The following is a 24,390-nucleotide window of genomic DNA, read 5'->3' as shown; positions in this document are numbered from 1 at the left end:
CACTGTTAAAGGAGATTTTTTTAATGAAAGACGTGCGGACAGGTCCGCGCGTCGGGACGCAGCCGGCGCGGTGCGGCGGCACAGGAAAAACACCTCCGTGTTGATAACCATTTGTAAAATCCAGGCGGCTTTTGATGGCTTTCAGTGGAGTGAGTATATGAGAAATTGTTTAACAGCTGGACATGTTCCAACTTGTCCTTAAGGCTTCCAACAGAGGTGTTTTTCCTGTGGCGGAGCGTCGCGGCGGCTGCAAGCTGACGCGCGGACCCGTCCGCACGTCTTTCATTAAAAAAATCTCCTTTAACAGTGGAATATCCGGATAAAATGCTGAAACCGACTTCTTCTGAAACTTCTCTGTTCTCTCACGACGTCCTAGATCAATAGAGCCTGAAATGTGGAGGTTTTCAGCTTGAAACAGGCTGACGACGGCGCCTGAGAGCGCTGCGTGACGTCTCGCACCGTGGGAAGTCCTTAAAGCGACAGTATCACCTCAAAATCTCTCATCAGCCGTTAAAATTTTCACTGAAAACCATCTTAATTTTTCGAACCATGTCCACTTCGATGTGTCTCACAGGTTTAGAAAAAATTTTGATCAAACAAAGCGCCAGTCTCTCAGCAACTTCTCAGACAAAGGAATTCCGACGAGGGGCTGGACGACTCCTCCTGCAAGGAGTGCTCACAGGCGAATGACGTCACCGACAGGCGTGGAAAAACTCACGCATGCGCACGAGGGTTCAAGCATGTCTGACGTAAAAACATATGAATGAAATCCATATAGTTTTTGAAAAAAATAAAAAGGACCTATACTTTATGGACAGACCTCGTAAGTTATTATTCAGGTTTAAGGCTGTTACGTTGTCACCAACATATGATCCCCAACCCAGATGACCAAAATGACACTGATTGTTGCACCTCTACACGTACAGGTTTATTTATCAAAGGGTCCAAATCCTGTGTCTGACTGGGTAGATAATCATAGTTTTGGATGAAGGGGCAAACCACCTCTGTAATTTAGTTGTTGATAATATGCTAAAAATAATTCATTTTATCTAGATATTTTAACGCAAACCAGAAGAGAGGGAAAAGCTCAAAAATTACAAACTTAATTAAAATGTTCTTATCTGCACTTTAATTTTTTCATTTATTTCCCAGGATGCTCTTTGAGTGAACAATTTAAACTATGTTTCATAAACCTCCAACTTGCATTTGAAGCTTCCTGCCTCATTACAGTCAGATCTTGAGGCCACGTGTCAGCCAGATACACATCTCCGGCATCCTCACCTTCGCTTACCTTCATACCAGCAGCAGCTGCAGGCCCACCGGGGTCCACCGCCTGGATGTGACACGGTTTGTTACCTCGTACCACAAATCCCCAACCCACAGCGTCGCCTACAATCTGGGAAGCAACAAGATCAAAATCACATCACCCCAAACCCTTTGACCTGTTTGGAAGCAAAGCACATATAACAAGTGGATGTAGAAAAGAAGTGTGTCTGTAAGTAACATTTATTATTGGTTCTGTTTTTTGTTGATTTTTTTATGGTTAAAATGTTTCAACAAAACTGTGAAAATTGTGTGTGTATGTGTATCCTACAGTGAATGTCTTCTTTATAAATGGTCCTCCTGGTGTCTGGAGCTCCTCTGGACTCACTTGTCTTTTGAGAACTAAAGGCAAAAATACAATTCACATGAATGTACTAATGTACTCGTATGTATAATACATATTAAATATGCTTTTATTTTTTTTAAGGAGTTTGTGTTTGCCATGTTTCTGTATTTAAAATAATATGCCAAACAAAGGCTGATTTATCAGCACTACTAATACTTTTGGCTTTATGCCGGTGTCACCGACCGAACGCCCCCCCCCCCCCCCAAAAAAAATCGGTCCACCCTGCCTGCACTGCGCATGCGTCATTTCTGTGCGTCAGCTGCGGTTCACTGATTATCACCTCGTTTCCGCTTAAAACTGCACTCCAGTCATCATCTATCTCAGGGGTGGCCAAGTTCGGTCCTCGAGAGCCACCTTCCTGACACTCTTAGTTGTCTCCCTGCTCCAACACACCAACACACTCCAACACAATGAAAGACTCGTTAGCAGACTTTTAATGAGCCTTTCATTGGATTCAGGTGTGTTGGAGCAGGGAGACAACTAAGAGTGTCAGGAAGGTGGCTCTCGATGACCGAATTTGGCCACCCCTGATCTATCTCTTTTTTTTTAATTCACCTAAATTCAGCATTATTTCATAATAAAACACAGAGGAAGTGATCAGAGCGCCACAGCCACACAAGCTGCTGGCTGCTGCGTTCACTGCGCCTCCGTCATTTCAAAGCATCAGTAGCGGCTCACCGATTATCACCTCGTTTCTGTTTAAAACGGCCTTGTTTCTGCTTAAAACTGACTTTAGAATGATTTAAGAGGTTTTACCTTGTCATCTGATGGTTAATAATCACATTATTCCCTTTGATCACTTTGGGTGAAGAGAGTCGGACTCAGACGAGCTGCTGTCATCCCAAATGATGCATGCGTTGTGAAGTCAGGGCGGACCACTTTTTAGGGGGGGAACGTTCGGTCTTTCCTGACACAACCTTCTGTTTTGGAAGCAATTACCAGTGAGAACTTGGCCACCATAATATTACATGTAAAAAATATTGAAATTTTAATAAAGCACTCCAATGGTTTACCATTTTTCTTCCTTACGATGAGGAGATTATGTTTATGTTTGCAGTATTACACATAAATCAAACCACTCATCTTGTTTATTTCAAATTTTGGGGTAGAGCCACAAAAAGTTTCAAAAGATTTTCTTTAATATTGTTTTTATTATTATTGTTCAGGGTTGGCTGAAGGATCTACTGATGGTTCATTTGTTGGCTCAGCCACGTTACTGAAATAAATTTATATTAAAAAAAAATCTTGTTATTTTGCTCGTTGCTGACTGGTGTTGAAGCTGGAGGCGCAGGCAGAGGTGTTGATGCCAACACTTTATTATGGGCGTGTGTATTTATGGCAGCTGTAAAAGTGGAAGAGAGACACACACACACGCAGTTTCACAGTGACGCACACTCATAAAGCAGAAGCACAAATGTATAAATCTAATTGAAACACTCTGCATAATGCAGTCCAGAGTTCAAATACAACAGTTTTTATGTTTAGAACTGACAATTTACCTGAAACATCATTTACTTCCTTCCACCAGAGCAGAGAAATGATACATGTGTGTGATGTGATGAAACCATGTGTGCATGTGGTGAGAAAAAAATAAAGGTTTATTGCAGTTGTACTTGTAGTACTTAAACCTCATCTGATGAAACAGAGGAAGCAGGATGTCAGTAAAGGTTCTTAGTCATCCCGCTAAGAGATATTTATAAGTTTAATCTGCAGCAACTGGACTTATTATTGGTCTTAGAGACATTTCGCCACTTGTCCAAGTGACATTTTCAGTTTTTGAACTGAAGACGTCCCTTGTATGAGCTGAAAAATATCCAAAGACCAACATGAAGTTCAGCTGCTGCAGAGTAAAATTTGGGACCAGAGGAAGAAAAGAAAAGAGCTTTTGTTCTCATGATAAATCATCTCAGTGTGAAAATCCTGAACGACTGAAATAGAAAAGAAAATGTCGTTATTACCTCATCTGTGATTTCTACCTAATCTCAGATGTGTCCAATTTAATTAATACAGGACACAGTTGTCCACACAACGTAAAGTCTTCTTTAAAAGAACAAAGAATCCTCTGTGCGACTCCACCGTGACACTTTACCTGTGGTGATGCACAGTGTCTTTAATCGCAGCCGTAGAAGCCTACGACTCGCTCAGAGTTGTCATGGGTGTCCTGTTGGCTTCTCTCACTCGTCTCCTTCTTCGCACTGTCAATGAATCTTTGAGTGCTGTGCTCTCCAGACAGATTTACCATGCAGTAACATACTGTTTGTATTTGTAATGATTGATGTAATTGAATTCCGAGACATATACAATGACTTGGAAATGTTCATGTATCCATCCCCTGACACGTCTAAAGAAAACTGTCTATAAAATGGTGAGGGTATTAAAACTAATCCTCAGGGAAAAGGCCAAGATTGAGATTGAGGACCCTTCAATTGGTCAAAGGGAGGGGAGGCCTTGCCTTGCCATGTTTCAAGGATTATTATATGTCAGCCCAATTTAGAACATTGGTGTGTTGGTGCAACACAGATTATGAAGCCAGGTGGAAGCAAATAGAAATTAAAATTTCAGAGAATTGCCCAATTCAAGCCATACTGGGAGATAAAAGACTTGTCAAACAACAAATTCAACAAAATAATCAGTGGATTAACCTACCACTGAAATTATGGTTGCATTTCATTAAAAAATATAATCTTTATGAACAAGTCAGAATATTACGGTGGGCTCCCAATGATCTAGACTTTGCACCAAACACAATGGATAAGACATATGAGGTCTGGGCAAGGCGGGGCCTAACTTCATTTTGTACATACTTCTTGAAAGAAACTATGGGGGACTTTCGATTTTTACAAATTCATCACCTTATTACGGGCTTTTTACCAAAAGACAGCAATGTATTTGAAATACCAATTTTAAGGATATTTATCAAAGTATATCAAGGTGATTCTGGCCTTAAATTGATATCAAGAATTTACAAGGATTTTCAGGACATCAAAAACTTAAACACAGAATACATTAAACAAAAATGGGAAATGGAGTCCAATTCAATCATGTCTAATGAAAGCTGGTTAAAATATATAAAATATACTGCTTTCCAGTGGAAGATCACAAATTCAAATTCCTGGAGAAGTTTTGGCTGGAAATGTCTTAGCAGATATTTTATTACACCTGCTCAAAGTTCTCATTATTCAGGTCAGTCCGATTGCTGGAGGAACTGTGGGACTCAAACAGCAAACCACTTTCATTTGTTTTGGTCATGCCCCTTGATACAAAATTTTTGGATTAATGTTCAGTCTGAACTGAGTACAATGTTAAATTTACCATCAAACTTAAACTGGGATGAGTTATTGTTTGGCTTTTTGAACTGTGTGGACACCAATGCTAATGTGAAACGCCATTTGGAATTTTAAGTTTAGCAGCACGTAAATCTATCACTAAGTAAGTAAGTAAGTAAGTAAGTAAGCTTTATTTATAAAGCGCCTTTCACAGACCAGGGTCACAAAGCGCTGCACATGGCATACAAAAATAATCTAAAAATAACATACGAAAACAATAAAATACAATATTAGGATAAAAAGCTAACTTAAAGAAATGCGTCTTTAGTTGCCTTCTAAAAGTATCTATACAATCCAGAGAACGAAGGGCACAGGGAAGCTCATTCCAGAGGCTAGGCGCCACCACTTTAAAAGATCTGTCCCTGCGAGTTTTAAAACGGGTCCGAGGAACCATCAACAGGTTCTGATTGGACGACCTGATGCTCCTGGAGGAACATAAGGCTGGATCAGGTCCCTGATGTACTCCGGTGCCTGTCCATGCAGAGCTCTAAAAGTCAATACCAGGATTTTGTAATGAATCCTGTAGGAGACAGGCAGCCAATGCAAAGTATTAAGAATAGGAGTAATATGGTCCCTCCTGCGGGTGCGGGTAAGCACGCGCGCAGCAGAATTTTGCACAACCTGCAGGCGGGCCAACTCCTTCTTATTCAGACAGGTGAAGAGACTGTTACAATAATCCAAACGCGATGAGACGAACACATGAACAATCATCTCAAGCTCTTTTAAAGTCACCATCTTACGGAGCTTAGAGATGTTCCGAATTTGGAAAAAACAGTTCTTAACCAGGTAATTTGTGTGCTGCTCCAAAGACATCCCTCCATCCAAAATGACACCCAGGTTACGCAGGCTGCTTTGACCGTGCAGCTTAGGCTACCGAGATGCTGCTTAATTCCAGGTACAGCACTATCTGGTGCTACAATCAGAGTCTCAGTCTTATTGGAATTTAACTGCAGACTGTTCTCAGTGAGCCATTCCTTAATTATGGCCAACCAATTTGTGAGAGAGCAGAGTTTCTGTGGCTCAGTTGTCTTAAAAGACTAAAACGTTTTAGCCACTAAAAAGTGGCTAAAGCCTGATTCCCCAACAACTGATGATTGGCACAACCTGGTCTATTCAATTTTTATAATGGAAAGAATTACAATGTCTAACAGACTTGAGGGAGATAAATTTGAAAAAATATGGGCTAAATGGAAGGTTTATATTGTGCTACGAAGGCCCGAGTTTGTTTGATTATGTAACCTGTAATTTTTGTATATGGAACATACTTAAGGACAATACTGTACACCTTGTAGATGTTCTGTGTTAATGTATTTTCTGTGTAAAATTATTTGAAAATTTCTAAAAAAATAAAATTATATATATATAAAAAAAATAATCCTCAGATTTAGTCTGTCCAATTACTTGTGCCTGGGAACTGACAACAGAGGGACTATGGCTGTAATTCTTAAATACTCAAGGGAATATTTTTATTAAACACTTGAACTACAAGCACATCCTGATTGTTTCACTTCAGCTCCATTGTGGTGGTGTACAGAGGCAGAATTGCAAAACTGCATTTCTGCCCAAATACTAACAGACCTAGCTGTGTATGTGTGGGTGGTGTCTTACCAGACTTGGGGTTGCAGAGGACAGGCGGGCTGCTGCTGAGTGTAGGACTACTGCTGTAATACCCACTGCTGCCACAGCTGCTGCTCATGCTGCTTCGACGAACTCCGAGCAACACCTTTATCTCTTTAGTGGGACTCACTGGCATAAAAGACAGAAGACGTTTGGCTTTAGAACAGTTGGTAAAACTGTTAAAATGATCATTTCCTTCAAAGAGACAGTATTTGTTGTTTTAAACCCGTTTTCAGACTCTATGCAGTGTATATATTGTCGTAATTCAAGACAAATCTGTGAGAGTCTTATTCCTCTCTTTGCCATGCCTAATCTGCACTGTTCCAGTCCTCCCATCCGTGGCTATGGAAGTAATCTGTGATAGGTGTGCGTCCCATCCAGTGGGAGTAGAGTGCCTCTATTCAACATTCCAGAGTTTTAACTGACAGGTGCCGTACTGTTTCCAATGCCAGAGCAATCCCGGGTTGATGACACTGTTTATCACACACATAAACGCAACAGGTTGTTGGATACATGGTTTTACGTTCTAAAAAGTTCAAATTGATGGGATGCTGCCAATGTAGATGCAAAAATCAATCTGAAAAACACATATAAAATGTATATGATTTTCTGCAGCTACAGAAAAGAGAAAAATATAGGAAAATAAAACAACGTACAGGTCTTTCAGGCAGGTTCATTTTCAAGCTTATGTACATGAACTTGTACATGAACCTGTTTTTCCACCACCTCAGTTAAGTCGTGTTTGAATAGTTATTATTTAACTCAAACAAGAATGGCATCCATTAGTGTACATACCTCCATTAACACCCAAAATACCCTTAAAATCTGAAGGTAAAATGCTTTGAACATTTCTGGATTTGTATCTCTAAGGCCGTTAGGTTTACGGTATGCGGAAAGTATTCATAGCACTTCACTTTTTCCACATTTTGTTATGTTTCCAGCCTTATTCCAAAATGGATGAAATTCTTTTTTTTTTCCCTCAAATTTCTACACACAATACCCCATAATGACAATGTGGGATTTTTTTTTTATTATTGCTAATTTATTAAACATAAAGAAATGATGTGACATCTACAGGGAGGTGAAAGGCACACACCTGTCAACATAGAAGGTCCCACATTTGAGAGTGCATGTCAGAGCACAAACCAAGCATGATGCTGTAGAAACATCTCAAGGATGATGAGTGGAAACAGGATGCACCTGAGCTCAATTTTGAGCTTCATGGCAAAGGCCGTGAATACTTTTGTACATGTGATTTCTTAGTTTATTTTGTAATAAATTTGCAAAAATTAAAAAAATAAAACTTTTTCATGTTGTCATTATGGGGTGTTGTGAGTAGAATATTGTGGGAAAAAGTGAAGCGCTGTGAATACTTTCTGGATGAACAGTATGTAGCATTGCAACTGTCAGTATGGAGGAACACATTTAACATTTCTTTAAATTCATATGTGACCGCTTTCAGTCAAACCGATCATGTTAGGAAGAAGAAACCTGCCAAACACCCCATTTCTCCGAGCTGAATAAAACAATTTACAACCTGAAACAAGCAAACACAATTACACCCAAAGCCGAGATGAAGTGTCCTGCTCACTACTGTTCCGCAGTCATAACAGCAGAACAAAATGTTTATTAAAAACAGAACTCAGCGGTACATTGTAGCAGACCAGTTTACTCCTGCCTAGCAACACAAACCACTCTATTATCATTACATTTCAGATAACATCAAGGACACTTGTTATCTTCATTGTGTCAACACAAGATAAAGTAAAAGGAATTATTTTGTCACTGGGATATTTGACCAACAGAACAAATCAAATGCGTGGGCAGGAGGTCAAGGGAGTATATTAGGAGAACCGTTTGTAGAATGCAGGATCATTAAAACTGGGATGCTTTCGATCAAGTTCAATTCAGGACACAAACTTTAACAATATAGGTCATGCTTACTTTGTAGTTTAACATGACTAATACAACAAGCAGTAAAAGTCTTTGTGGCCACCAAATCTAGCGTTTGCAGATTAAAGAAACTGATGACCATGATCTATTCAAGCCACACACAACTTCAACCACACCTGTGCCCAAACCTAGCAATATCACATCAAGGTACAATATGAAAGGTGAGTACGTACCTGAGAGGAAACTGGTGTTGCCGCCATCTGAGTTCTGCTTGCGGAGACAGAAGGGACTATCCTGGCTCTCGGGGATACTTTGTGCGCGCTCATGAAGGAGCTCAATCAGTCGCCGCCGCCGGCGGAAATTCATCCTGAACTGGTAGAGGAGAGCCCCATCAACAAAATGATGCTTGTTGGTAACTGGTGGCAAGAAAAGACAGAAAATAACATTAAGAGTAAACGAAATTGAGTTCAGGGAAAAAAAAGTGTTTTTTTTTAAACCTTCATGAATAATTCTGAAAACTCACTGGCAACCACAGAGTCCACATTGAGGTATTTCCCAATTTTAGCATACATTCAGAAATTCGCCATTTAAGGTATAGACTGCAACCAATGCCCATGTATTACATATCAAAATGTTCAGATCAATGCCAGCTTTCTGAATGCAAGACCTATTTATCTAGAACACTGGGTAAAGGCTGTAAAGCTGAAAATATGAAATTAATTTATAGAACTTTTTCAAAGAAATTCTTTTGGTTTACCAGAGTCTTTGGGTCACAAAAGTAGTGTAATATATGGGAGAAAAAAAGAAAAAAAAATGATGAATGTATAATAAATGTCCAAAATTAAATGTATGTAATTTATTGAGTGAGATTTTTAAAGTGATTTAGATAAAATGACACTAAATAAAGATGTGTAAAGTTGTAGTTTCAAAAAGTGGTCAAACAATGTCTGCTGAGTTATTAAAGGAAATATGATAAAGAGTTGATATGGATGTGCTGGCGAGGCAGTATTCCTCTAAGGGCTAAAGAGACGTAGTCAGGGAGTAATTATTAACAACAATAATAATTAATTAGGAGATCATATGTGAGAGGACAACTCAAAAAGACATTATATCCTGTGCTGGTACAACGCAGTGCTTGTACAGCAAAAATGTAGAGAGGATTAGATGGTGATTAATTATGATGCACCAGTGTTGTTTCTATGTACAATATCATAGGTGTATCTGCTACATGCTGGATGGCCAGCTGCCTTCATGTGAGCATTTCCGAACAACCTGAATCAGCAGTTGTGCAAAGAAACATAACTCCTACTATGTTGCCAAATATAGGACTAATGGACAACAGAATGGGACAGTAAAACCAGAATTAAAGGAGAGATAGAACATGCGGCTGGAGAAATACCAAAGATTTTTGTCCATACTGCAAATTAGTGACAGCAAACTAAAAAAAAGTGCTCCAAAATGTTTTGAAACCTTTCCAACACCCATGTTTTAGAACATTGCTCCAGAGTCCGTATCCAAAGGAAGATGCTGTGTGCTGTGCTGCCACCTGCTGAACACTTTAGGAATGTGCATTTATATCAAATGATTTTCAGATTTAATAGCTAGTCAGTGTAGGGGCTGTATGTGCACAAGCATATACATTGCTTGTCATATGAATGTTCTTTCAGCTGCTCCCATTTCGTCGAGGTTTCCACAGTGGATCTAGCACAGACTCGCATTGCGATTTGTCACGTTTTACGCCAGATGCTCATCCTGATGCAACTCCAGAGAACCACTCACAGCCCCTGATCTTCCGAAGAGGTCTCCCATCCAAGTACTAACCAGGACCCAATCTGCTCAGATTTTCTGCTTGTCATATGATTAAACATTTCAAATGATTTCAATCCTCCAAAAACTTTACTCAGAAATCACAGGTTTTATTTATTAATAATCATAAATACGTATTCTGTGAGATACACATGCATCTGCATCAAGTAACCAGCCGCATAAGTCCCCAAGACAACAGAACTCATATGTTTTTTGCTGGTTATGTAAATTTATTAGGTATTACTTTTTCCTTTAAGCATTATTCAAGGTAGATTAGTTTTATCAGAAACTAAGCTATAACATCTGGTCTGCACATCCACTCATGCAAGATAGTCATCAAGCAAGCATCAAGCATTTCACATCTAGCCACACTCAAATACCACTTCCTTCATGAAACATGAAAGTCTCCATTAAGATTAAAAAAAATAAAATGTAAATTTCTACCCACATGCTTTCTGAAGACTGTATTCAAGTTACATCTGAACTTGAACTCTGAACTTATTTATTTGGCACACAACTCATCAATAACAAAAATTGATACACAAAAAGGGGGTGAGCAGAAGCAAAGCTTATAAACGCCCACCCCATATATACATACATACATACATATATACACATATTACCAACCCCCAGAGCAAGCACACAGGCGACAGTGGTAAGAAAAAACTCCCTCTGATGTATTGAGGAAGAAACCTCAAGCAGACCAGACTCTAAGGGGTGACCCTCTGCTTGGGCCATGCTACAAACACATTTAACAACACAAACTCAAATCCCATTATCATAAACATATCAAGTGAACACCGTGTCTTCGTCTACATACATATTTACATACATTGACAGTATACATGTACACACACACACATATATATATATATATTTTTTTTTTTTTTTTTTTTTTTTTTTAACTGATTGATATTTGGACATCGTTTGAGTTCATCCGTCAGGTTAATCTAACATCATCCGTCTAACATCTTGTTCGATTAGGTGTCATCTTGAATCCTGGGCATTTTCATATTCGTGTCAAGTCAGAGTTCTTGACCAGTTGCCTGCTTACTATTTTACCCCATCATGTGGTGTTATGCTCATTCTTGTTCTGTTGTCGCTCTTACGTAATCTTACTAGGCTTGATGGTGTCATGCAAAATCATGGTGGTTTTGCAATAGTCATGAATCTTTTATGTCATAATAAGGTTATGGGGTCATTGTTGAAATGTCTTGCGAGTTGATTTTAATACAAGACGTGATAAAGTTTCATCATGGCATCTTTGACATAGTACATAGTGTTTGGGCACAGATAGGACTTATCAGGTTACAAAACTTATAGGAACAATGTAAACACACACATCACGTAGTGTTCAAATAGCAAAGTCTGTCATAAAAAGAAACTGTTGAATGGTTTGTGATTGCCAAGACTGACAAAAAAAAACAAAAAACTCAGGCATAATGTTATCACTTTTATCAACATATAAAAATCTGATCAACTTCCGGCAACTTTTTTCATGCCTAACTTTACACCCCACCCACCCCAATACACACACACACACACACACACACACACACACACACACACACACACACACACACACACACACACACACACACACACTTCCATTCTGCTCATCCTGCTGTGTCAACTAAAGAAACTGAAAATAATGTTTGTGGCTTGTAAAAGTGAATTAATTGCTTTAAGACACCATTTCAGACAAAATAAATTCACTGTGCAATCAAATATGCTGACATGCAAAATCCATAATCAAGTACAGAAGATATAAACAGTTGTCTAATAAGCCCCTCCCCTTACCATGCTGAATAATGCCATGTTCAAGAAGCCGCTGCCCCAGTTGCTCTGCCTCTTCCCTGGTTGCCATCTCGCCCTCCTGGAGCAGCCAATCGATAAACTCGGATGCAATCAACGTGCGCTCAAACGTCTCACCGCCTTCTTCTCTGGTCTGTAATAGGCTGTTCTCAGAGTTCATTAACCTGCAGACAGAAAGGACCATAGATACGTTTTCGCTACTCATGGTAAATGTCCAAAACTGAGACAAATATCAGAAGAAAATTCTGTAAAAAATCAAGCAAGAAAAAAACTTTCCAAAACATAAACTGTAATCTGTGTGCGCAAACATTTTAGCTAAAATACCTGAGCATACTTTTTAAAAAACAAATTAATGCTCCTCTACATCATGGTCAGTGTTTGACATTATTTACGTTTTGTGCAAAAATGTGAAAGACAAAATGACCACATCAATTCATTTAAGAAATCTTTCAACATGTTTCAGTGATGATAAATTGAGGTCTGATGATGGTGTGACCTCAGATCACACCTCCAATAAACTGACACCACAACCACACATTTAATGTTGATTTAATGCACTACTTAGAATATCCTGCGTGAACATTTTAAATAATAAACAATGTGACGTGTCTACTTTAGAAATTTCCAGTTCAGGCACTCTTCAGAGGTTTAACTTTTTTTTTTTTTTTTTTCCTGAGATAACAGTGATGACTGTGACAATTTCAGCTGAAGATGATCTTTTTCTCTCAGGGAAACACATTCATCTTAATAAAAACATATAACCCACTATATTCCACCTGTCGGCCCGTCTTCTGTGCTTCCTCTGGACGTTTCATCTCAGGACTCACTGATCATACTCTTATAATTTTGGTGTCAGTTTACTTCGGCTATAATTGAACCTTTTGTCAGAAACAAGTATTATGTAGTACGAAGGTTGCTGCTAACTCTGGTCTTCTTCTTGTACAAGCGTTGACTCCAAACAAGTTGAAACAAGAAAGAATTTCTGATCTGTGTTCAGATCACAGTCACAATGGTAGAATATCAGATATGCACCTGATTTACTTTCTCATGTGCATGATGGCCAAATAAAATCTGGAAATATCCAATTAAGTGTGTCGCCACTAGCAGCCACTCACATTGGACACTTCTGATGTCAACAGTGTGGGTTGAACAGATGGATACAGGCAGGAGATGTGGAATGAGTGGGAGCAACATTGAGCTAATTTACAAATGAAACCATCACAGAATTGATCAGAAATGATGTAAATAATTCACTGGACTTGCAGCTGTTAGTGCTTCATGGTTTCTGCACACAGTAGACACGTAGCAATGTGGTGGATCATCTATAACAGGGTTTATGATTCTCCCATGATGCATCAACCAACCGGGGTGGTGCATCACATTTTAAAATGGGTCCAATCAAAGAGCTTTTCCCCCTAATCATTTACATATTTAACAATGAAAATAGCATTTATTTATAAAGCACTTTCACACCATATCTACAAAGTGCTTCCAAAGTTAATACACAATTAAAAATAAAAATGTCATATACAAAGCATGCCAATCCAAAATAAATAGGAACTTGCATTAAGGGTCGCGGGGGGCTGGAGCCTATCCCAGCAGTCATAGGGCGCGAGGCGGGGTACACCCAGGACAGGACACCAGTCTGTCGCAGAGCCACAAACAGACAAACAAACACAGACACACCCCCACACACACGCCTAAGGACAATTTTTAAAGATTCCAATCCATCTAACCCGCATGTCTTTGGATGTGGGAGGAAACCGGAGCACCGGAGGAAACCCATGCAAACACGGGGAGAACATGCAAACTCCACACAGAAAGTCCACGGGAATTGAACCCACGACCTTCTCACTGTGAGGCAACAGTACTAACCACTAAGCCACCGTGCTGCCCTAAAAGACAATATAAAAAATGAAAATTAAAAATACAAAAGATAAAAAAACACAGATAGTAAGCAGCTGAGAAAATTTGATATTTTTATTATCATCATTATTGTTATTATAGTGCACATTTACTGTGTGCCTCGTGAACAAAAGAACTGAATTTTTGTAGTTTATGGTTTAAGTGCAGGAGTGGTGGCCAAGCGATTAGTGTGCATGTTCCCAGTGCAGAAGGTTCCAGGTTCAAACCCACCCCTGCCCATTCTCCATGTAATGGGGACTTGGGTCAGGGAGGGCATCTGGCGTAAACTTGTGCAAAATCAACATGCAGATTTACCTCGGGTCTGCTGTAGTGATCCTGAGTGAAACAAGGGAGAAGACGAAGGGACTTACTTTAGTGTAAATGGAGTATATTTGCTGTAATTAAACATTTTTCCTGAAAATAATTGGGAATGCATATTTTGAACTTTGTTCAATAACCACTGAAGCCAATAAAGCAGCTTTTGGAGGACCAACCGTCTTGTGCAGAATCAGAAAAATTTCCCCGACTACATACTTCCATCATTTGAGGTTAAAGACTGAATTTTTACTGGTTGTTTTCTCACTAGTAGAAACATGTACTGATCATGTCTGAGTCCTACCTACAGTAGTGTTCAGAATAATAGTAGTGCTATGTGACTAAAAAGATTAATCCAGGTTTTGAGTATGTTTCTTATTGTTACATGGGAAACAAGGTACCAGTAGATTCAGTAGATTCTCACAAATCCAACAAGACCAAGCATTCATGATATGCACACTCTTAAGGCTATGAAATTGGGCTATTAGTAAAAAAAAAGTAGAAAAGGGGGTGTTCACAATAATAGTAGCATTTGCTGTTGACGCTACAAACTCAAAACTATTATGTTCAAACTGCTTTTTTAGCAATCCTGTGAATCACTAAACTAGTATTTAGTTGTATAACCACAGTTTTTCATGATTTCTTCACATCTGCGAGGCATGGAGTCAACCAACTTGTGCACCTTTCAGCTGATATTCCACTCCAAGATTCTTTAACAACATTCCACAGTTCATTCACATTTCTTGGTTTTGCTTCAGAAACAGCTTTTTTGATGTCACCCCACAAGTTCTCAATTGGATTTAGGTCTGGGGATTGGGCAAGCCACTCCAAAACATTAATTTTGTTGGTTTGGAACCAAGATTTTGCTCGTCTACTAGTGTGTGTGGGGTCATTGTCTTGTTGAAACACCCATTTCAAGGGCATGTCCTCTTCAGCATAAGGCAACATGACCTCTTCAAGTATTCTGACATATCCAAACTGATCCATGATACCTGGTATGAGATATATAGGCCCAACACCATAGTAGGATAAACATGCCCATATCATGCTACTTGCACCACCATGCTTCACTGTCTTCACTGTGAACTGCAGCTTGAATTCAGAGTTTGGGGGTCGTCTCACAAACTGTCTGCGGCCCTTGGACCCAAAAAGAACAATTTTACTCTCATCAGTCCACAAAATATTCCTCCATTTCTCTTTAGGACAGTTGATGTGTTCTTTGGCAAATTGTAACCTCTTCTGCACGTCTTTTATTTAACAGAGGGACTTTGTGGAGGATTCTTGCAAATAAATAAGCTTCACACAGGCGTCTTCTAACTGTCACAGCACTTACAGGTAACTCCAGACTGTCTTTGATCATCCTGGAGCTGATCGGTGGGTGAGCCTTTGCCATTCTGGTTATTCTTCTATCCATTTTGATGGTTGTTTTCCGTTTTCTTCCACACGTTTTTTTTTTTTTTTGTCCATTTTAAAGCATTGGAGATCATCGCAGATGAACAGCCTATAATTTTTTGCACCTGCGTATAAGTTTTCCCCTCTCCAATCAACTTTTTAATCAAACTACACTGTTCTTCTGAACAATGTCTTGGATGTCCCATTTTCCTCAGGCTTTCAAAGAGAAAAGCATGTTCAACAGGTGCTGGCTTCATCCTTAAATAGGGGACACCTGATTCACACCTGTTTGTTCCACAAAATTGATGAACTCACTGACTGAATGCCACACTATTATTGTGAACACCCCCTTTTCTACTTTTTTTTTACTAATAGCCCAATTTCATAGCCTTAAAGTGTCCCTGTCACGCTATGACGTTTTTACATATTCTTGAAGAATAAAAAAAGCTTTTTCTACATGTTGTCTTTGTTTGTTTTTTTTTACCATAAAATTACACTGAACAAGTATTTAGACGTTTTGTTACCTATCTGAGAATTTGAATTTTCCGCCTCTGAGTTGACCTACTTTTTCGCTGCGACAGATGTGACGTCATTCGAGTAGATGTCTCGCAGCGCCGCTCTGTTTACCAACACGGCAGACATGGACAGCTAAGGTTTCTATATATACTTCTATATCTGTTGTCAAATTTTATCAGGATAATATTGTAGAAAAATGTTTATGCTAAATGGAGACTTTCCTGTCTAAAATACACATACAGAACATCTGTAATCATAAATTGTATCACATCTAATCTACTTTAAATGAACATAAGTCTGAACAAAAAACAGGCTGTTCAGTTTACATGCATATGTATATTTGGAAAACACAAAAATGTCAATGTTCTGTTTTTTTCAGGTGCTCATGTGAACACAGTCAGCCGATGCCACTCGTGATCGAGTCTCCTTCTCATATCAGGGTCAGCTTTGCAGGTAAGTTGTCTATGTTATCTCAATAACACCCTAACTTTCAAACAGCATTTTTTAATGTATATAAGCAATGTTTTTGTTAATGTTATTTTAACTTCTGTTTTAGGACTTTGGTGGCAACCCTTCATTTTAATAAAAATGCAGGGAGACAACAAAAGCAGACAAAGCAAGAGAGACCAAGGTTCAGAATATACTTTCCTTACTGGGAAAAGAGGAGGATTCACAGTGAGAAAGTTAGCCACATATCCAACATGTGATATGTGGAAAATGAAAAAAAAAAAGATTGTTATTTGTATATTTTTATATAGCATGATAAAATGAATAAAAATACAATTTCACATAAGTTTCACATTGTTTCATTCAAATGAGAAGTGTTTTACAATTTGTTAAAAACATTTTATTCAGTCTATATGAGTAACAGCAAAAGAGGTTCTTCAGATCTGCAAAACACCAAACCGACCAGAAATCCCGACCAATGATCCTCCTCCAATGAGCAACCAATGTGAACGGACAAAGCTGAGGCTGATGCTGCCAAGCGGACCAGGTACCACCGATGAGCCCGACCCCTCACTCCAGAGGAACAAACTGGAAGCCAGTGTAGTCGGATGATGGTGATGGAAAAATGCTCCTTATTTTGAATACAACACAAGCTGGCAGTGGCACCCTTCTGTGCCTTCCCAAGTGTCCCCAGCACAACCGCACAAATTGCTGATAGGCGATATGATGATACTTTCTGCAACAAAAAAATAGCATGGATTGATGTTCAAAACAGTTCATTCTTTTTGTATTTGAATATTTTTTACTTTTTTCTATAAACCATGTAAATGAAACTTTGTAACTATTTCATGTGCTGAGTCGTATTATGGAGCATCATGTAGGCATACTGTGCCACTCTGAGGGCATCTGCATCCGAACACACAATCAAGAAACTAGCCAGCTGTGTGACACATTGAGGATTTTCGCCACCACGTTGCATCTCCGCCAAGACTGCAGAAATTTCCCTGCAACAGCGAGACTTGATCACGAGTGGCATTGGCTGATTGTGTTCACATGATCACCTGAAGAAAAAAAAACAGAACATTGACATTTTTGTGTTTTCCTAATATACATATGCATGTAAACTGAACAGCCTGTTTGTTGTTCAGACGTCTGTTCATTCAAAGTAGATTAGATGTGATACAATTTATGATTACAGATGTTCTGTATGTGTATTTTAGACAGGAAAGTCTCCATTTAGCATAAGGGTGATTCTTTAACTACGGGCACTATTGGCCTTGTAAATGTAATTTCCACCACACCATTGCCTTACAATATAAAGTGCCTTGGGGCAACTGTTTGTTGTGATTTGGCGCTATATACATGTGCTCTGATGTTACTGTTTATCTCCATAGAAACTACCCACACAATCTTTCATACAAACTTTTTAAAGGGACATTATTGTTGTGGTGGAAATTACAGAAATAGTGTGGGACAACTACATTTTGTTTAAAAAAATCACAACAGTTGTATGACATGGAATACCCCAATTATGTTTTGATTATTTTACTGATATTTTATTCAGAGATATTTTAAAACATTAGAAAAAACGTTTGTTTACTATTCATTTTTATCATTGAAGATCATAAGTCTGGGTGTGGGACAAGCACAAAACGGCAATACTTGCATATAATGATGCTGAAAAAAGGTGAAAAAGTCATCATAGACTACTAGGACAACTTTCTTCAAACACTTTCATTGTAAAGATAACTATAAAAGTGTGAAATTTCCCCTTTTTTCTTTTTTTCATAAAATATGATCAAGGGACATAAAAGTGCCCGTAGTCTAAGAATCACCCATAAACATTTTTCTACAATATTATGCCTGATAAAATTTGACAACAAATATAGAAGTAAAATTTTCTTTTATTTAGAAATCTTTTTCCCCATCCCATGTGGGTCTACAGCTTTTCAGATAAAGATTTGCAATCATTTGCTTTGAATAAAAAGTGAAGAATTAGCTATCACAAGAAACTGACTTATAAATGATTAAATATATACAGAATGTACAGATACTTTATTTTCAGTGATTTTAGAACAAACTCCTGAGTTTAAGCACGTTGTGCTGCTCAATTTTTTTTTTCCATACACAAACACACCGTGTCAGGAATAAATGATCGTTTATAAGAAAGTGGTGAGTGAACAAACCATTCAGCAGCTTATATCGTCCTCCTCAGCGCTGCTGCTGTCAGCTGACAGCTGCACTTCATCCTCTTTCTGTCACGTTCGGCTGGAACATACACGGTTTGGAGCCACCCATTATTTTTACCGTGGCTTCCTTTCATCAGAAACTTCCTCATCTTCTTCAAAAACAATCGATATGTCACTTAAATCTTTGCTATAATCGTGCACTATGCCTTCGCTGTCCGTGTCTGCCGTGTTGGTAAACAGAGCGCCGCTGCAACACATTTACTCGAATGACGTCACATCCGTCCCAGCGAAAAAGTAGGTCAACTCAGAGGCAGAAAATTCAAATTCTCAGATGAGTAACAAAACATCTAAATACTTGTTCAGTGTAATTTTATGGTAAAAAAAAAAAACAAAGACAACGTAGAAAAAACTTTTTTTATTCTTCAAGAATATGTAAAAACGTCATAGCGTGGCAGGGACCCTTTAAGAGTGTGCATATCATGAATGCTTGGTCTTGTTGGATTTGTGAGAATCTACTGGTACCTTGTTTCCCATGTAACAATAAGAAATACACTCAAAACCTGGATTAATCTTTTTAGTCACATAGCACTACTATTATTCTGAACACTACTGTACATCTGACAAATAACCAAGTAACAATATTTAAATTATTTGTCGTAACCTATAACATTTCTCACAAATCAAACATTCCTCTTTTCAGAAAGGTTTAATGTTTTTAATGCATTCAGTCCAACTGCAGCCACCTTGTTCACACGGAGATGTCGTGGATGATGACTGACAGACAAACAACAGACACCAACAAGCAGAAGTGCAGACGCTCCTCAAGATGCTCAGACGCGTCACTCACACTGACAGTACCAGACGAGCCGGATACCGCTCAAAAGAAAACAATGAGCCCTTTCTGTCATTCACCTGTGCACGTTAAAACGCGTCCTGACAGCGAGCAGCGCCAGCACACAAACAGACACACAACAGTCTGCAAACTGATTCAGATTACAGTGTATTCGTAACGGTGTGTTCAGCTGTGACAGCCTTCAATTATTCACTAAAACCTTCAACTGTTTGGTACAAGATTTAATAGACTGGGTTTGTGAATAAGTAAAACTCACCACCATCTGTCAACACAAACATCTTGGAATTTAGAGCCGTCTTACTTAGAACTGGCAAGCAAGGACAAACAAACATTACCCATAATCCAAGTCCTGATTCTAAGCTTCAAGATAGAAAATTTTAACCAACACTGACCAAAATTAGGACAGTCCAACAGGATCAAAATATGAGACTGGTTCAGCCATACATACATTAAGTTCTACAACAACAACACCGCTTTTGGATGTTTGGAGCAGAACATCATTTTTGCTGAGGTTAAAGGTTGAAGGCACAATTCCTGTGAACTGCCATTAGTCGATCCACTGCTGGTCAACCTGGCCATCGGTTGTGTTGACAACCTCAACCTTTTGCAATATGCAAAATATTGAACACTCTGTATTATAGAAGACATACCTTACTGAATTTTCATTTATGAACAGCATTTTGCGAACATTTTCGAAAGCCAGCGAAAGACTCTTAATCCCTTATATTTGTTTTTGATTGGGAATATGATCAAAACTGTATAAAAGGCTGCCAAATTATAGATATCTATTAATGAGTATATATGAAATTATTTTCATATTTCATAATCAATAAAATGAATTGATGCCATTTTACCAAGGCCTATATTAGAGTTGGGATTCTTGACATGTCTGTGTTTGCTCTTAATTGTCTGGTGCCACTTACAGACTCCTGCCATGGAAAATCCTAAAAAGGACTTCACATGAAAACCTTGTGTCCTCTTACAACTCTTGAATTGTTGAATTATTAAAACTTGACTGCAGCACGCTGTCGACCAAAAGTCTAGTTAATAATTACAATGTTATAAAACACATCAGGGAGAACAAACCTGCAGCTTCAATTCATAAAGAAAAATGACCACAGTACGTTTGTCCAGTGGGTGCACACCTACGTACTCACTCCCTGCAGAACACATGACTTATTTACAGACGTCAAATATGATTGATTTGAACATTAACAGATATGATACTGATACTAGCCATATTATCATATGGCTAGTATTTCTTCATAAGAGAGGGACAATGTTCCCTAGGCGTCACTGTTTGCACTGAACTGTTTTACGTATTTCAATATCTTTCATCAACAAATCATGTTATGAGAGTTCTAAAGCATACAGTCAAAAACACGTCAGTGCTGCATTGTTCATTGAGCGGACTATACCAGCCTCCATAATGTCCACTGATACCGGGCTGGAGAACAATCAGACGTTTCAGCGTTCTCATATTTAGTCCAGGTTTGCAACCATCTGGATCAAGATCAAGATCCAGTATTTCAATAATTTCCTCTACTCGGCCATCAGATATGTATCTTTTATGCAGTGAAACTGTTGAACTTGTCGAAAAATTCACTTGTTTCAGCAGCAACATTCATGTCTCTGGGTTCTCAAACTTTGGGATCAAGAGATGTTTATCAAGTTATGCAGTCCCTGGATAGAGGTGCTTGACGATGCCAAGCTCTCTGCAGGAGAACAGTGGTCCATTAGTGCAGCGGATAACAGAATATTTACAAAGCAATCTTTCAAATAGTGAAACAAGCCCCAGATTTGGCAAAAAATACCCATTAGACCTGGTGTGCCCAACCAGTCGATCGCGACCGACCGTGGAAGGAGTTCCAGCTGATGGCATGAAGAAAAAATCTTGTCACTGGACTCAAGAGGATTTAGTGCTGCTATAACAGACTGATGCAGAAGGTGGCAGCAATGCACCAATAAGGATGTCGGCTGTCATTACATGCCATAGAAGAAGAAGAGCTCTTCTTCTTCTTCTTGTTTTATGGTGGAGGAGAAAAAAAACAGAAAAATTATTTTTTAATTTATTCAAATGGCAAATTCATCTGTTTTATCTGCAATGTAAATGTGGCTTTAAGAAAGGGAATTTGAAGCGGCATTTCAAGACGATTCACCACAGCTATGATGCTAACGTCCCGGCTAAATGCACCCCGCCCACCGAAAAGTCCAGGAATTGGAAAGTCGGCTAGCAGCACAATGGCCCATAACTATGAAGAGTGATGAATGTTCTGTTCAGGCCAGGAGTATGAGAATGTATGTATTCCATGCGCAGCTGGAGGACACACACATCTGCTGCACACAGTTGTTAAGTGGCTCAGCAGAGGTAAATTTCTGGAATGATTTTCTGAATTGTTGCCCAAAATTAAAGAATTTCTGAAATATTCAAACCATGCTGAATGTGCACAGATTTTGGATTTGAAAGCAAGTTTAAAAGCAAGTTACACTGATAAAGCAGGTTGCAACAGTGTGACCTGCAGAACTTTCCACACATGGACACAGAACGTAAGCACCAGGACAAAGACTGTGGAGCCTGAGAGCACACGTTATGATGATCAAGTGCAGAGCATCTTGTCAGAATTTGACAGGTGCTTTACTGACTTTGCATCCATTGAGCCTGTTGTTAGTTTTCTGTTTTCTATTTTGGGAAAAATATAGATGTGCATTATATAACATCTGAAGTGGCATCACTCTTCAACCTAGATAGCTGTGCTATTGAAAATGATATCCTCACACTGAAAAATGACATTGAGCTCAAATCCAGAGCAACACCTGCCATGAATGTCCAATTCTGGAATCTAATACAGAAAGAGAGTGCGTGAGTGCCATGCACTCATGCACCATGCACATTTACTTTAATAATGCTTTATTATTGTTAAAACTTTATCTTTGTGCCAGAAAATTGTGTTATATATGTGTATATTGGTGCACAATAAATTGTGGCTACACTATGGTGTTTGATATAGCTTGGTAGATCTCGATATACTGTCATCTTCAAAAGTAGATCTCAGTTCAGAAAAGGTTGGGCACCCCTGCGTTAGACATTACTCTGATTGGCCAATTGAATTTTCAAGAGGCAGCCAGCTAGGGGTCAACTGAAGAATAACACAGTGGTCAAAATAAAAAAGATGCTCCAACATTATTTGTCTGTTCATAAAAATTCCAAAAAGGTATAGTTTCGACCATCTGTGACTGTTCATGTTATAGAGACCCAGAGACCCACAGGTGCATCTCAGAAAAGTTGAATATCAAAAAGTTAAAAAAGTTATTTTTTTCAAACATTTCAGAAAGTAAAAATCTGACTGATTACATATAACCTAAAATGTTTCAAGCCTTTCTTATTTTAATTTTGATAAATACAGCCTATCTGGCCCTTTAGTACAGTTGGCGTTTCAGTTTAACTTAGTGACAGATCAACCAGTGAATTTGTTGTCTAAATCAGTCGTTAATGCTGTTCTGTTAATTTTTGAAAAGGTCTTGTTTGTCCAGTACCAACACTGTTTTCAGAATGGCCCATTTGAAATAAAGTGTTTCAGAAACAGTTATTTGAGCTCTTTTAAGTAAATTTTAACACTTTTTAAAAAGAATTATAATGGAAATAGAACTTGGTATTTCTGAAGCTAAGTGAGATAAAGTAAAAAAAAAAAAAAAAACTGGGTACAGTTTGGACAAAAAGAAGTAGTTCTATCACCACATATTTTGTTACAAAGATCTCTGACTGAATGAATAGTAAAATCAGAATATCAAACTATATTTTCATATAATCACAATTATTCCATGCAAAAACTATGGCTATATAATGAATATATAGAGAACAATGGCTGAACAGGCTTCTCCAATCCCTGACGTACAACTCTGTCGCTCAGTAAAATATTTTTATGTTTTTGGCTTTACGGATGCTGGTTTGACAACCGGCACTGACGCAGAACAATATTTTCCAGCTGCAGGTCGGTTCTTTTTATATCTCATTGTGAAAGCTTTCTCAAACCTCTGACGTACAACACTGTCACTTAGGAGCCTCAGTAAAAATATTTTGAAATATTCGTTTATTGGGCTTTATGGATGCTGGTTTGAGTACTGGCACTGACACAGAACAGTGTTTTTTCCGACTGCAAGTCAGTTCCTTCTGTTTGGTCGTGTGTTTTCTGTCTCTTCAGTATCAAAGCACTTCCTTATGCTATAAAAGATGGACAGAAGTGGACATGACAGGAACAAAGACAAACAGCAACCGCGTGTGACTGCATTGTTCATAACTGGAGCCCAAATAAGGAACCCTCACAGCAGCACCACGGTCACGCCGTCCACATTCTGAACACATTTATTGTTCTGTGGCTCGTGCAACCACTTTTCTGCAAGATCAGAAGTTCTTTTAATATTTAAGAAGTTTGTTTTAATGCATTTTCTGTCAAATCTGTATCAAAACTCCAAGCATGATTTGTTTTAAAGCTCAGATAATGTGGCTAAGTGATGTATTTATTTGTTCCTAATAAGTACAGTAATTCCCATGAGTCCCCTTGGCTTCTCCCTTTTTTCCCCTACTCAGGGTCACCACAGCAAACCAGAGATGGATTCACATATTGATTTGGCTCAGGTTTTACACAGGAC

General features: G+C 38.6%; 1 protein-coding gene across 1 annotated transcript in view; it reads right to left on the bottom strand.

Annotated features, from left to right (window-relative positions):
- Positions 1-24,390, bottom strand: part of deptor (DEP domain containing MTOR-interacting protein) — an 86,012-nt gene that overhangs the window by 27,972 nt on the left and 33,650 nt on the right. Inside the window, exons 5-9 of the mRNA XM_034175190.1 lie at positions 12,112-12,290; positions 8,739-8,921; positions 6,604-6,741; positions 1,595-1,665; positions 1,292-1,396 (exon numbers count right to left, since the gene is read on the bottom strand). Of these exons, the coding sequence (XP_034031081.1) occupies positions 1,292-1,396; positions 1,595-1,665; positions 6,604-6,741; positions 8,739-8,921; positions 12,112-12,290 (676 nt within the window). The remainder of the gene's footprint in view (positions 1-1,291; positions 1,397-1,594; positions 1,666-6,603; positions 6,742-8,738; positions 8,922-12,111; positions 12,291-24,390) is intronic.

The sequence above is a fragment of the Thalassophryne amazonica genome, chromosome 7 (genome assembly GCF_902500255.1).
Source record: "Thalassophryne amazonica chromosome 7, fThaAma1.1, whole genome shotgun sequence".
NCBI lineage: Eukaryota > Metazoa > Chordata > Actinopteri > Batrachoidiformes > Batrachoididae > Thalassophryne > Thalassophryne amazonica.
Note: the sequence above shows the minus strand (reverse complement) of the source record. Positions and strands in the feature narration are given on the sequence as shown.